The 14,333-nt window shown below is 40.6% G+C and overlaps 1 protein-coding gene and 1 long non-coding RNA gene across 3 annotated transcripts in view; one reads left to right on the forward strand and one right to left on the reverse strand.

Moving 5' to 3' along the window:
- Positions 1-2,324, reverse strand: part of il17rd (interleukin 17 receptor D) — a 104,882-nt gene extending 102,558 nt beyond the window's left edge. For both annotated transcript variants that reach the window (XM_043708114.1, XM_043708113.1), the window contains exon 1: positions 2,179-2,324. In XM_043708114.1, coding sequence (XP_043564049.1) covers positions 2,179-2,298 — 120 coding nt within the window. In that variant the 5' untranslated portion in view covers positions 2,299-2,324. The remainder of the gene's footprint in view (positions 1-2,178) is intronic.
- The window catches only part of LOC122559016, a 23,573-nt gene that overhangs the window by 4,983 nt on the left and 4,257 nt on the right, over positions 1-14,333 (forward strand). Inside the window, exon 3 of the long non-coding RNA XR_006314314.1 lies at positions 6,532-6,642. This is a non-coding gene — a long non-coding RNA (uncharacterized LOC122559016). The remainder of the gene's footprint in view (positions 1-6,531; positions 6,643-14,333) is intronic.

The following is a 14,333-nucleotide window of genomic DNA, read 5'->3' on the forward strand; positions in this document are numbered from 1 at the left end:
AGGCATTTGGATGGGTATATGAATAGGAAGGGTTTGGAGGGATATGGGCCGGGTGCTGGCAGGTGGGACTAGATTGGGTTGGGATACCTGGTCGGCATGGACGGGTTGGATCAAAGGGTCTATTTCCATGCTGTACATCTCTATAACTACAGCTATGTTGCATTTGGTGGCCAATATTTGACCTACACATCAGTAGCCTTCAAAAGAAATGGGGAAACCATCAATAGGCTCCTTACTGAATTAAATCAAATACATATTTTCCAAGCCCTCGAAATTCATACTGCTTGATTCTTAAAGTGCAGGAACTTGCTAACATCTGTCAACTGACAGTTCAACCATGTACACCTTCCATAATTTCACACAAAAAGAATGCTTTCCCCTCCAACCAATAGATCCAACTGGTGTAGTGTTACAGCACTGGGTTGGTTATTCAGAAGCACAAGCTAATGTTTTGGGGACATGGGTTCAAATCCCGATACAACAGCTGATGGAATTTGAATTAAATTAATGAAAATCTGGGACATAAAGCCAGTGTTTGTAATGATGAACTCTTAAAACCCCATCTGGTTCAACAAAATCCTTTAGAGAAAAGGAAGCATAGCTACCTGATCAAAAATCACCTACAGGTGACTCCTGAGCCACACTTAGCACCCAACTCTTAAGTGCACTTTGTGGCCTAGCATGTCAGTTCAAGGGGCAATTAGGGACAGGCAACTGTTAATCATTTTTAATCATGCTCACAATCCCATGAAAAAAGAATGAAAGTTCAATGGAACGTAGGAAAATCTGGAAAGATGTGCCTTTAGTGAAGTCGAACCAAGGAAATTTATTTTAAAGTTTAGTCATTCTTGAAGTACTGCCAAAAGCAGGCAACCACATCAAGGACACCCTGACTAAAGAAAACTGCCATCAGAAAGCACAAGTCAACCAAGAATCTCACAAGTTAGAAGAACACAGAAGGGTAACTGGCTCATTTAAAGAAAACCTGGGGGGGGGGGGGGGGTCGGCAGGACAAATGACTCCAGGGGTAAACACAATCAAACACCATCTGGGAACCAGAGACTATAAACCGCCTGGGATGTCCACCAGCTATTCTGAATTGCTTATCATTTGTAACATGTTACCAAATACAGTGCAGCACAGCAACATAATGTATTCTAATACACTAATCACGAGCGAATGTCAATAAAATGTTATTCTAATATACATTATGTATTTCAAGCTCGAGAAATTACCATGATTTAAGAACTTGTCAATGAATAACTTCGTTTTAAAAATTCTGACAAAATTACCAACAGCTACCAAAGTGAGCACCCCAGTGATTAAAAGAGTTCTGCTCAGTTTGCAGCCTCCAAAGTTACAACCAGCCAGCTGGTTTGTATGCGAAGTGGCCTGCGGTTAAAAAGAGGAAATACCAAGGAATTTAATGCAGTCGCAAATGGGCCACTTTACTTCCGACTGAGGTCTCAGTTCAAAGGCAATCCTGCCCCACAAACAATGCTTTCGGGGGCATTCGGTCATTCATCACTACACCCACTCTGCCTTGAAAATAAAGGCTCCCCACAGATTTCTCCTTTCAAACAATTTTTTTTTTTTAAAAACTGATGCCACAATCTTGTAGTCTGAACCTCTCCAGATTACACGATGTGCAATGGGAAATGAAACTAGCGAAGGAAAACGGTTACACTTGTTGCTAACACTTTGATCAATCGAAGGTAAAAAGGTCGAGATTTATTCATTAAAATAACAAAAGGCACCGTATCACTCAACAGGTCAGGTCAAGTAACTCTCTGGGGATAAAGGAAACCTCCTGATGACTGACTGCGCTGTTAACAGCGAATCAGTCTTTAATACAAACCAGCTCACTGATTGCCAGTTCAGATGCTGTTAAACCACAAACAAAATGCAATGACAACCCCTTGGCTTTCCTTCTGTTTCCAACCCATTAACAGTAGAGATGATCCTTCTCACTTCCATGGATTTACTGATTCACCGAACAAATATCGCCATCCAAAACAAAACTGGTCCACAGCCAGCTCAAATGCAAAGAAAATTCCAATCAGATATCTCTCTCTATCTCTCCCGCAGTTTTTCACGATCTTAGCAAACCCCCACCCCAACTCCGCAAATAAAAGTTTTTAGAAAGAGGTCTCCCACACAAGAAACCCCTCAGCTTACTTTGGAGGGACACAGCAACGAGCCCCGCTGCTTGGACCTGGCAGCAGCAACCTTGTTCCCGTGCTGGAAAATCAAGCAGAAAGTCAGCAGCAAAAAGGAAACTTTCAGCCAAGCTGCCATCGTCCCGATCCCATCGGCAGCTCCCACTGCGCATGCGTGCCCGCCGCCCCCCTCCCCGCTTGCTGCTAAACTGAGCTTCCTGCCTTTCCCACCTGAGGCAGCTGCAACAACACAACCAGACAGACCCCTTCAACAGCAATCTCTCCTCTGCACGCCCGCATTGTGCTTGCAGTCTTTCGTGTTGCTGCTTCAAACGAGATCCCCTTCAGTCCCCCCCACCCCAGGTGTGCGTGGTATCAGCCGTGGCTCAGTTGGTACCACAATCACCTCTGATTCCCCAGGTTCAAGTCCCACTCCGAGGCTCGGGAGGAAAACTCAAGATTGCAAGCTCAGTGCATCAATGACAAAAGGCTGCACTGCCAGGTTTGCTGTCCCCCTCCCCCAGAGATGTTATACTGATTCGGTTGGGAATGGATGTAAAAGACCCCGTGAGGCTATTTAGAAAACGGCTAGGGGAGTTATTCGTGGTATCCTGGTCAATATTTATTCTTCAAAGAATAGAATAATAATTTGGATGTTATCACCTTGCTGTTTGTGGGAGTTTGCAGAATACAAATTGGTTGTCCCATTTCATCCATTACACCATTTCAAAAAGTACTTCACTGTCTGCAACAAGAACAGAAAATTGCTGGGGAACCTCAGCAGGCCTGGTAGTATCTGTAGAGAGTGAAACAAGAGTTAACATTTCAAATCCAATATGCCTGTTCAGAACTGGAAGGGCCTGGTGGATGGAGAGGAAGAGGAGTGATTGTAACTGATGGTGAGGGCGCCCAGACCAAAAGACAAGGGGAGTGCTTATGGTGGTAAATGAGTAATTGCATGCAACATAGGTGTAAATGTGTCCACTCTCCTGACAGCAAAGCCAATAAGACAAGCAAGACCTGGAGACATCATCAAAATGGACAATTTGAAATCATGCTATGAAGTTGTTTAACTCCTCTGAGCCCACTTTTCAAGGCCCCAGTCACAATAAAAATGGTAATTAAAAGTCTTGTATAAGCTTTTTTTCCATCTGGCTCCACATTGCAACTTCCTTAATAGTTTATGTACAGGGAGGCACAGTGGCTCAATGGTTAGCACTACAGTCTCACAGCCCCAGGGACCTGGGTTTGATTCCAGCTTCGGGTGACTGTGTGGTGTTTGCACATCCTCCCTGAGTCTGCGTGGGTTTTGTCTCAGTCCAAAGATGTGCAGGTCAGGTAGATTGGCCATGCTAAATTGTGTCAGGTGCATTAGTCAGAGGGGAATGGGTCTGGGTGAGTTATTCTTTGAAGGGTCAGTGTGGACTGGCTGGGTCAAATGGCCTGTTTCCACACTGTGGGGAATCTAATCTACCCCCTACCTCAATTATTTTCATTAATTCCTAACCCAAATTTTCATCTTCCCTCTTTCACATCTTTTAAAGTCACAGTTTATCCCCAATTTTATAATCACTTCTGATTCAGTGAACTCAGTTACACCTACACCACTAATCCAGAGTTGGCTTGAATCTTTTGATCTAGTCAAAATCCCTTTTCCAAAGTATTTCACAAAAACAGTTGCCCACCTACCTTTCTAGGACCTTTCCAGCTGGATTTCCGATGCAGGATACACCACAACAGAAGCAGTATAGCAAGGCATGTTGGCAGCATAAGTGTTGATCCTTAAGGAAGCCACACCTTTTTTATAACAATAATTTCCCTGTTCCTGTCAGCATAATGGTTACAAGTTCCAAATATACTTGATGGACACTTAAGTTCTCTCAGTAACTACATCAAGTAGGAGAGGGAGTAGGGTGGAGGAAGGGACAAGGTGACATGTAGATAGGTGAGAGTCAATAGGATGCTATGTGGGTTTTGGATAGCATGGAAGGTGGATGAGGAAGTACAGGTGGCAAGTGGGAGAGAGATGGTTGAGCTAGTGCAGGTGGTAGGTAAGTGGGTGATGTGTGATTTGACAGGTGTTGGGCTGGGCACGACGGATGTCTGGGAATGCACAGGGGTCCTGGTATCTGTGGGATGGAGGTCAGTGTGAAAGATTGTTTGTCAGACTCCTCAATTTCATATTTAGCCAAGATCGAAGCAGGTTTTAATCCCTTTAATATTTTCTGTCCAACTATTGAGGTTAATTAAATTAGAACTCTTAACTCAGAGTCAATGACTTAGAGGGTTCCAAATGCTGAGTAATTGGCCATCAGAAGTTTAAATGTCTCGGACAATTACTAAATAGTCAGAGGGTTGGGTATTCTGAAAGTTCCTAATGCACATATTTCAAAGTACAACCAGTCTCTAAGTACCTAGAGACTGGAAGATCTGGGTCATTATTCATATTCCTAAAAAGTCCTAAACTTATCAAGGTAACCTATTTTTATCCCTAATATCTTAAGAATGAACATGATAATGTGTAGTACCTCTGAAGTAACATTTCTTCATGTAATATAGAATGGAAATTATTGCATGAGCTTCTGTTGGATGGAACTTGGAACACCATTGAAGAGGGTCTAGGTCAGAGAGAAGCTGGAGTTAAGTTATGTATGAGGAATGTTGCCTCTGCCCACTTTCACCAAGTCAATCTGCCTTTCAAATCTTCAGAGTGCCTACCAACTCTCCATGTAAATATATTGAAGTGAGGGTGCGTTGAAATCTAAGCAGTTACACTTGCAACAGGCAACCCCCATAGGTGAACAGTATTCTAACTATAAAGCCAACTCAATATCTAGGCTCAAACATGACAATTAACCATTTTTTGTTGACAATTAACTACATTTTTGAGAACGACTGTCACCTATGGGATTGCGCCTGTGGATGATGTCCTTCTTTCTCCAGACAAGGTATAAAACAAGGTTATCAAATGAAAGAAGAAAAAAACTTCCATTTATATAGCATCTTTTATGACCACAAATCTCTCAGTGCTTTATAGCTGTCAATTTTTGTTTTGCAAATATAATCACTGTTGTAACACAAAGTGCAGTACCCAAGTTTTCACACCGTACATTCCCACAAACAAACAATTCAATAATGAACAGATAATCTGTTGTTTTTGTGGTGTTGATTAAAGAATATATGGCAAGGACAACTGAGCATAACTTCCCTGCTTTTCTTCAAAATAACATCCACCTCAAATACAGATGAGATTTAACAGTTCCATCTGAAGGACAGCATCTCCAACAATGCACCCATTCATCAGCACCAAGTTTGAATATTAAACTTTATCTTTGAGTGGAGCTTGAACCCACAATCTCTGACTTATAGGGGAGATTACTATCATCTTCAATGCATTTCAAAATTCATCACACAGCTCATTTGTTGCTGACACCTCCATTGATGCTTTTGTTATCTTCAGACTTGACAATTCCAAAGGTCTCTTGATAAACATCCCATCTTGCGTTAATTTTAGTTTATACAAAAACATCTAAAGACTATATCCTGATTTGCCCATCATCCCTGAGCTCAATATTAGCCCCTGGTTCATTAATAAATTTTAAACACCAAATCTTCATTCTTAAAACCATACATAAATTTGCCCGCCCTATATCTCCAACTTCCTCTAGTTCTGAAACCTATTTATGTCCATCCAACTCTAGCCTCTTATGCACTCTCACCACTAATAACAGTGCCTTTAGCTATATATGCAGTGAGCTCTGTAATGTCCTCTGAACTTTACCATCTCTCCACTTCTCTCATTTTCTTTCAAAGGCGCCTTTAAACTTGCCTGCCTCATTTTTCCTTTTTTGGCTTGGTGCCAAGTTTTGTTTAATTACACTTTTAAGTGTGTTGAGGCATTTTACAACATTAAAGACATAAGTAAATTGTTCCTGCTGCCTGTTGAAAACCCCTTGAATTCTATTAATATTTAACTTCAACAAAGCTGCACTTTTTAATTAATTTTCTTTTCTTCATTGAACAGGAGCATTACAGCCTTGGAATTAACCACGGTTAAATATGAATGGTCAGCCTTAAATTAATGAACATTAGTTTATATCTTAATTCAGTACATTGAAGGCAAAAATAAGTATAGCATTGGCATTGTCTTTGACTGTGCTACAGCTACAGTAAACACAAGAAATCTAAAATGAAGACCAATAATGTGTGCGCGTACGGGGCAGCAAACAGTCATAATCCAATTCAATTTAATTCAATTAATAATGAGGGCAAAGTTCAGGCACTTTGTAAATGCTAACTGAACCCTAAAATAGGATTACATCTGTTAATTCCCCTCCCAGTGATTTGTTTCTTTTTCTCCCATATAACACAGTTCCTGCATTTGAGGATTTCCTTCTTATTAAATAATGCAGTAGGTGAACCGCAACAAAAGAGAAATACGGAATAGGAATGATCAATAGACACATGATTTTTGCTTTCACAGGTAAGGCAGACAAAATACCTTTGAAAAGAATTGCAAGGGAATACTGATAAATAATATTGGTGTAGTTAGGTAACTACTAAAACATAACAATGAATATCCCTATTTGTTGAGGCGACATTGTCTATACTTCTTTAGAGTTTCTGTTCAAGTGTTCACAGCAGGGAATGCATGCAACGTTGCTCTTTGCAAAGGAAATGGTTGTTTGCTTTAGGCCTGAAAGCAAATCACCATCCTTGAAGTGAGTATGCTTAGAAACATATTAAATTGGTGGGGTCAGAAGCATGTAAGCCATCATCACAAACAAGGTGCAAGTGATTGCCTGCCTGTGATTCTGGCACTGTCCCAACATAACAAACCTGATGCCATCCTGCCACACCTCAACTAGACTTAAAGCAGGAGCGCATCAGAAGAATTGTAAAGTGTATAAATATGAGGGAGTTTAAATATCAAACAGCAGATGTACATTTTGTTACAGATCAGGAACTTTTTTTTTAAAAAAACTATGCATTGCTCAACTAAAGCCTGAAATAGTTAAGCATTGTAGTTTGGCAAAGATTTTAATGCTTTGTGTTTAATATGCCTCCTTAAAATATATTATTATTAATGACATACTTCAATATTAAATTGTCTTTAATACAATGTTTGTTTTCACTTCTTGTGATTAACTCAGTGACATTTTTGAACTGGGATTTAAACGTAGCTGAGACAGAACAATGAAACTTCACTCTCCAACAATAATTTGGGCATGACTATAAAAGAATTCCATGGCACTTTTCAAAAAAAAAGTCTGTTTTTGGTAATGTTGGTTCAGGATACCAAGGGCAATCCTATCTGGGTATTTATCTCATTGCTCTCGATATCTACAACTTAGCATGTTCTTTTCAACACTACTATATTGACTAAAGCTCAGTAAAATTTGTTCGGCTGTAAATTATTTTTGGATATTCTAAGGTCGTGAAGGTGAGACTTGAAGGCAAGACAATTTTTCTTTTTCATTTATATCGTAACTGTAGTTTTAGAAATGGAACAATGTTTCATATGTGGCAAAGTTAAAGAAAAATAGATGTTACATCAAAAAGGGAGAGATTGGGAAAAGCAACAAAGTTCCTATGAAAATGATGGCCTGAGTTTTCCTCAGTTCAGGTATTCTTTCTGTAAATCTCTGCCTCTTTTTATCTTTTTTTAAGTCAATCCTTCCTAATATTTCTGATGTGGCACAGTGGCAGATGGTGTTTGTTTACAATCCTGTGAAGCAGGATGTTTTACCATGTTAAAGACATTACACCAATTCAAGTTATTGTTAGTAGAAGAAAAGTTTAGGAAAGGAATTCCATTGGGTTAGGGTCAAATAAAGGCATCAATAGAAGACCAAATGAAGGGTTGATACACAAAATAGAGGAGGTCAAAATGTGTGAAGGGATATCAAACTATCTGGATGACTTGCATGCAGAGAATAAAATTAACATGCACCACCTAATGGAAGAGAATTTCCGGGATAATGAATTCAATTGAATTGAATTAGATTTATTGTCACATCTACTCAAATGAGTACAGCGAAAAGTTTGAATCGGCACTTACAAAAGGTAAGTACAGTAGGTACAGTTTCTTCAGTTACAGCTGGTCAGGCAGCATCTGAGGGGCAAGAGAATCGACATTTCAAGCATAAGTCCTTCATTAGGAATTTCAAAATGTCAATTCTCCTGCTTCTCAGATGCTGTCTGACCTGCTGTGCTTTTCCAGCACCACAGTCTTCGACTCTGATCTCCAGCATCTGCAATCCTCACTTTCTCCTTCTTCAGTTACAGATTACTTACAGTGTAACAATGTCACCAACACTCAGTGCCATCTAAATATAGAGTTCCTATGTACAATCCTTAGTTACAGAATAGAGAAAAGAAAGAAAAAAAAGTTATATTACAGCTAAACTAGTGCTATTTCATTGTGGGATTAGTTGGGCATCTTTCCTCTGACCCTCCATCCTGGATGCTAGTGAACCCTGCAACTTCCATCCTGCCATTTACCCTTCTCAGGAATAGAACAGTGAGACCAAATGAAGGCCCAAATGTTTTTTCAGCAGCAGCCACCATTCCCAGTTTGTAGTGCTAACAATAGGACCAGGCTTTCCACCATACAGAAGGAAGTGAATGTCCTGATGTAGTCAGGATTCCCAGTGACTGCACTTCCATTACTAATTAGAAACTTAATTCCCTTGGAGCGCTTGGAGATTGGGACAGCAGGGATGTCAACAGTATTGTTGACAGATGATTTCTTGAATAAATTCTGCTGATAACATAGTGGTAAGTCCACACAGGGATTCAAAGATCATGATGCAGAGTTTAAATGTTATGTACTGGGGATGGAAATCAATATAAGTCAATAAGGACAGCACTGGGAAACTTATTGGGACTTAGCAAGGATATTCATTTTGAAGATTCTGTGGTTGAAGGAGAGGTAATCAGCTAAGGTGACATCAGAAGTGCAAGAGTATGGATAGGAATCTCAGCATCAGCAAAGCAGATAGATGAGCAAATCTGATAGGAAGTTGAAGTTATCCAAGAAGTTTTAGATATTATACAAGACAGTTACTCCTCAAAAGAGTTAACTGACATGAGATAAGCTCTGCCCGTCCAGATATAAAGGGACTGTACCTTGATAGAGCTAAGCAGCGTTTGGTCAGAGTTGTTATAGTGTTAAATCTGCGTAGCTAAGAGTAATACATGCTTACTCCTAAATCCAGTCTAAACTGCTGAGAGAGACTATCAGTTAACTTAGTACCTAAAATACTAACTACATTACATCTACATAATCAACCGATGCTGTTGAGCAAGACTGAAGCTTCCTACTGCCAATTACTTTGTGTGGCCATTGTTCACCATGTGGTATCAGTAAATTAGAATAAGAAGGTTTGTTAACTATAAAATTATCCAAGAAGTCTTAGATGATTCAAGTGGACATGAAGGGTAAAACATTCAGGACAAAAGAGTAATTAGGGAGAGAATAGAGCCCCTCAAAGATCAGCAAGGCAGACTATGCGTGGATGCACAAGAGATGGGGAAGATACTAAACAAGTATTTTGAATCAGTGTCTGTGTTGATAAAGCAGAGTTAGCATTTCCAGTCAGTAACTCTTCCTCGCAGTATGGATGAGGATAGGGTCTGCGGGGAGGATGGTCAAATTGACCACTGCTCAGTGATCCATGAAGCCATTCAAGTGGGGGAGCTCAAAGAAAAATGATAGCAGTAGGGGTTTCAATAATTAGGGGGGCAGATAGTATCCTTTTTGAGCAGGATCGAGACTCCACACATTTTGCCAACCTGGTGCCAAGGTGAATGACATCTCAAATCAGCTTGAAAGGATACTGGAGAGGGCTGGGGAGGATTTAGTTGCCGTGATTCATGTTGGCACCAACAACATAGGCAAGAAGTTCCTGTTTGGGGAATATCAGGAATTAGGAACAAAATTTTTAAAAAAAGACCTCAAAGAATTATTACCTGAGTCACCTGCAAATTGGCAAAGAGGTAGGGAAGTAAATATATGGCTAAAAGAATAGTACAGGAAAGAACGTTTGCAATTCACAAGGCACTGACGTTGGTATTGGGATAGGAGGGAAGTGTACCTTCAGGATGAGTTCCATCTGAACCAATCTGGGACAAGGATCCTAGCAGAAAGGCTAAACAAGGATGGTCACAAGGACCTTAAGCTCATTTAAAGGTGGCAGGTGGGGAGGGCTCAGGAGAGGTTATTAGATTTTCCAGAACTGATAATAGGACAGAGAGTATGGAAAAGGTCAGGTAAAGCAGCTAAGGGGACAAGTATGAGAAGAGGTGCAGTCAATGTAGGACTGAGGGTGGTCTACTTCAAGGCATGCAGCATATGAAACAAAGTAAATGAGCTTGCAGTTCAGATTGAAATTGGCAGGTACTATGTTGTGGGTATTAGAGATGTGGCTGTAAGAGGGACCGCAAAGGAGAAAAAGACCTCAATGTGAGTTATTTACAGGCCCCTTGGCTACAGTCAGGATGTGGGGCAGAAAATAAATCAGGAGAAAGCATGTAAGAATGGCACTATTACAGTAAACATGGAGGACTTAAATTGCAGGTGGACTGGAAAAAATTAGGTTGATAGCAGATCCCAAGAAAAGAAATTCATGGAATGTCTATGAGATTGTTTTTTGGAGCTGTCTGCAATAGACCGCTTTCGGGAACAGGGAATTCTAGATTTGTTGATATCTATTGAGGTAGACTTGATTAGGGAGCTCAAGAAGGAGGAGGAGGTAGAACGCGCTAATCACAATATAATATAATTCACTCTGCAGTTAGAGGGAGAAGCTCATGTTACAATTTAGAAAAGGCCAGAGTTCATTGGAAAGAGAGCCCAGCATGGGAAGACAGTGGAGCAGTAAAGGCAGGAGTTTCTGGGGGTAATTCAGGAGACACAGCTGAGGGGAGGGTCAGGCAACCATGGCTGACAAGTGAAGTTAGGGACAGCATAAAGCCAAAAGGACAAAATATACAGTGTGGTGACGGTGATCGGGAAGCCTTTAAAAACCAGCAGAGGATAACTTTTTTAAAAAAGCAATAAGGGAGGAAAAGATGAAATATGAGGTTAAGCGAGCTAGTACAGGTCGTTCTGCAATAATGCAACAGTTGTGTTCCTCTGCGCTATAGAAAATCATGCAATGGAAAATCACGCCATAGAAGATTGCTGATAGAAAATTGCTATATCCGTTCAGTAGAAAATTTGCGTTATCCAAACAACGTCCATAATTCGTCGATCATGTTATAACCAATTTGAATGATGAAATGCATGTTATAGCAGAATGACCTGAAATATAAAAGAATATTGCAAGAGTTTTGTTTTAAGACATATGGGAAGTAAGAAATTCAAGAGTGGACATTGGACTTCTGGTCAATGAGGCTGGAGAAATTGTAATAGGGAACAAAGAAATGGTGGAGGAACTGAAATGTATTTTATGTCAGTCTTCACAGTGGAAGCCACCAGTAGCAGACCAGAACTTCAAGAGCATTAGAGGGCAGAGGTTAGTGTAGTGCCTATCACTAAGGAGGAGGTGCTGGGGTAGCTGAAATGTCTGAAGATAGATAAATCATCTGGCTAGGATAGACTACCCCCCAGAGTTCTGAAGAAAATAGTGTGGGAGACAACTGAAACATTGATGGTGATCTTTCAGGAATTGCTGAAGTCAGAGAGGGTCCCAGAGGAGTGGAAAATGGCTAATGTAACACACCGTTTAAGATAGGAGAGAAACAGATGGGAAATTATATGCTGGTTAGCCTGATCTCAGACATCAGGAATATCTTGGAGACCATTATAAAGGATGGGACTATGAATGACATGGAAGTGCATGGTAAAATAAGATTCAGTCAACACGGCTTCATCAAGAGGATGTCATGTCTGGCAAATGGATTAGAATACTTTGAAATAATGAAAACTTTAAACAAAGGATAGCCAGTGGACATAATCTACTTGGATTTCTGGAAGGCCTTTGACAAGGTGCCATACAGGAGGCTGCTAAGTGAGAGAAGAGCCCATGATGTTAGGGGCAAGGTATAGGCATGGATAGAGGATTCGTTGACTGGCAGAAGGCAGAGGGTAGAGAAAAAGGGGTCTTTTTCATAATGGCAACTGGTAACTAGTGTAGTTACACAGGAGTCAGAGTTGAGAACACAATTATTCACATTATATAGCAAGGATCTGGATGAAAGAACTTAGGGCATTGTAGCAGATGACACAAAGATAGAGGGACAAGTAATGTTGAAGAAAAGGGGAGGCTGCAGAAGGAGTTGGACAGGATAGGAGAATAGGCAAAGACGTGGCAACTAGATACAATGTAAGAAAGTGAGAGGTTATGCACTTTGGTAGAAAGAATACAGGCATAGACTATTTTCTAAATGTGGAAAGACTTTGGAAATCTGAAGCACAAAAGGATTTAGGAATCTAAGTTCAGGATTCTCTTAAGGTTAACATAGATGTTCATTTGGCAGTTAGGAAGGCAAATGCAACGTTAGCATTTATTGAAAGGATAAGAATACAAAAACAAGGATGTAGTACTGAGCTTGTATAATGCACTGGTCAGAATGTATTTGGAATATCGTGAGCAGTTTTGAGTCCTGTATTTAAGGAAGGAGGTGCTGCCATTTGAAGGGGTCCAGAGAAGGTTCACAGGAATGATACTGGGAATAAAGAATTTGACATATGGTGGCACAATTAAGAACTCTGGGTCTGTACTCGATGGAGTTTAAAAGGATGGTGGGGGGATCTGATTGAAACTTACAGAATACTGAGAGGCCTGGATAAAGTGGATATAGAGAAGATGTTTCCATGAGTAAGAGAGACTAGGACCCGAGGGCACAGCCTCAGAGAAGGGACAACTCTTTATTACTGCAATGAGGGAGAATTTCTTCAGCCAGAAGGTAATGTATCTCTGGATCACATGACTGCAGAAAGCTATGGTGGCAGAGTCATTCAGTGTTTTTAAGACAGAGATAGATAGGTTCTTGAATAGTAAGGGAATCAAAATTTACAGGGAGAAGGCAGGAGAATGGGATTGAGAAATATATCAATCATGAGCAAATTGCAGAGAAGACTCAATGGACCAAATAGATTAATTAGGTTCCTGTATCTTAATAAAACAAAGCTGGTTGGGGTCATACCTGGCATGTAAGAAGATTTCCACTCCAGGACATCTCTGCAGGAGTTCCTCAGGGTAGTGTCCTAGGCACAACCATGTTCAGCTGCTTCATCAATGACTTTTCCTGCATCAGAAAGTCAGAAGTGAGGATGTTTGTCGACGATTGCACAATGTTCAGAAACATTCATGACTCCTCAGATACTGAAGCAATCCATGTTCAAATGCAAGCTGGACAATATCCAGGCCTGGGCTGACAAGTAGCAAGTAATATTCACACCTCACAAGTGCCAGACAATGACCATATCCATTCAGAGACAATCTAACCACATTGTGTGAGGGAATTCTTGTCTCACAAAGTTGATTGAATTCTTTTGAGGAAGTGAAGAAGGTGATTGAGACACATAGGGCAGTAAATGCAGACTACATAGATTTTATTAAAACATGTAGGCTGGTCCAGAAGGTCAAGTCACATGAGACCCATAGTGAGCTAGTAAGCTGGATACAAAGATTGGCTTGATCATAGAAGGTGCAAGGTGGTTGTGGAGGGAATTTGTTTTGCCTGGTGATCTGTGACCAATAGTGTTCTGCAAGGATAAATGTTGTGATCGCTGTTTGTAATATATACATTATATAATAATGATTTGGTTGAAAATGTAGGTGGTGTGCTTAGTAAGCTTGCAGATGACAAAACAAGTTGGCATTTTGGCTAGTGAGGAAGGTTGCCAAAAGGTTAGCAGGATAAAGGACAGTTGGAAAGATGGGGAGAAAAATGGCAGATCAAGTTTAACCTGGACAGGTGTGAGATGATGCAGTTTGGGAGATCAAATGCAAGAGGAAATTAGACAGTAAATAGAGTCATAGAGATGTACAGCATGGAAATAGTCCCTTCTGTCCAACCCGTCCATGCCGACCAGATATCCCAACCCAATCTAGTCCCACCTGCCAGCACCCCGCCCATATCCCTCCAAACCCTTCCTATTCATATACCCATCCAAATACCTTTTAAATGTTGCAATTGTACCAGCCTCCACCACTTCCTCTA

This window comes from Chiloscyllium plagiosum, chromosome 18 (assembly GCF_004010195.1).
Source record: "Chiloscyllium plagiosum isolate BGI_BamShark_2017 chromosome 18, ASM401019v2, whole genome shotgun sequence".
NCBI classification, from domain to species: domain Eukaryota; kingdom Metazoa; phylum Chordata; class Chondrichthyes; order Orectolobiformes; family Hemiscylliidae; genus Chiloscyllium; species Chiloscyllium plagiosum.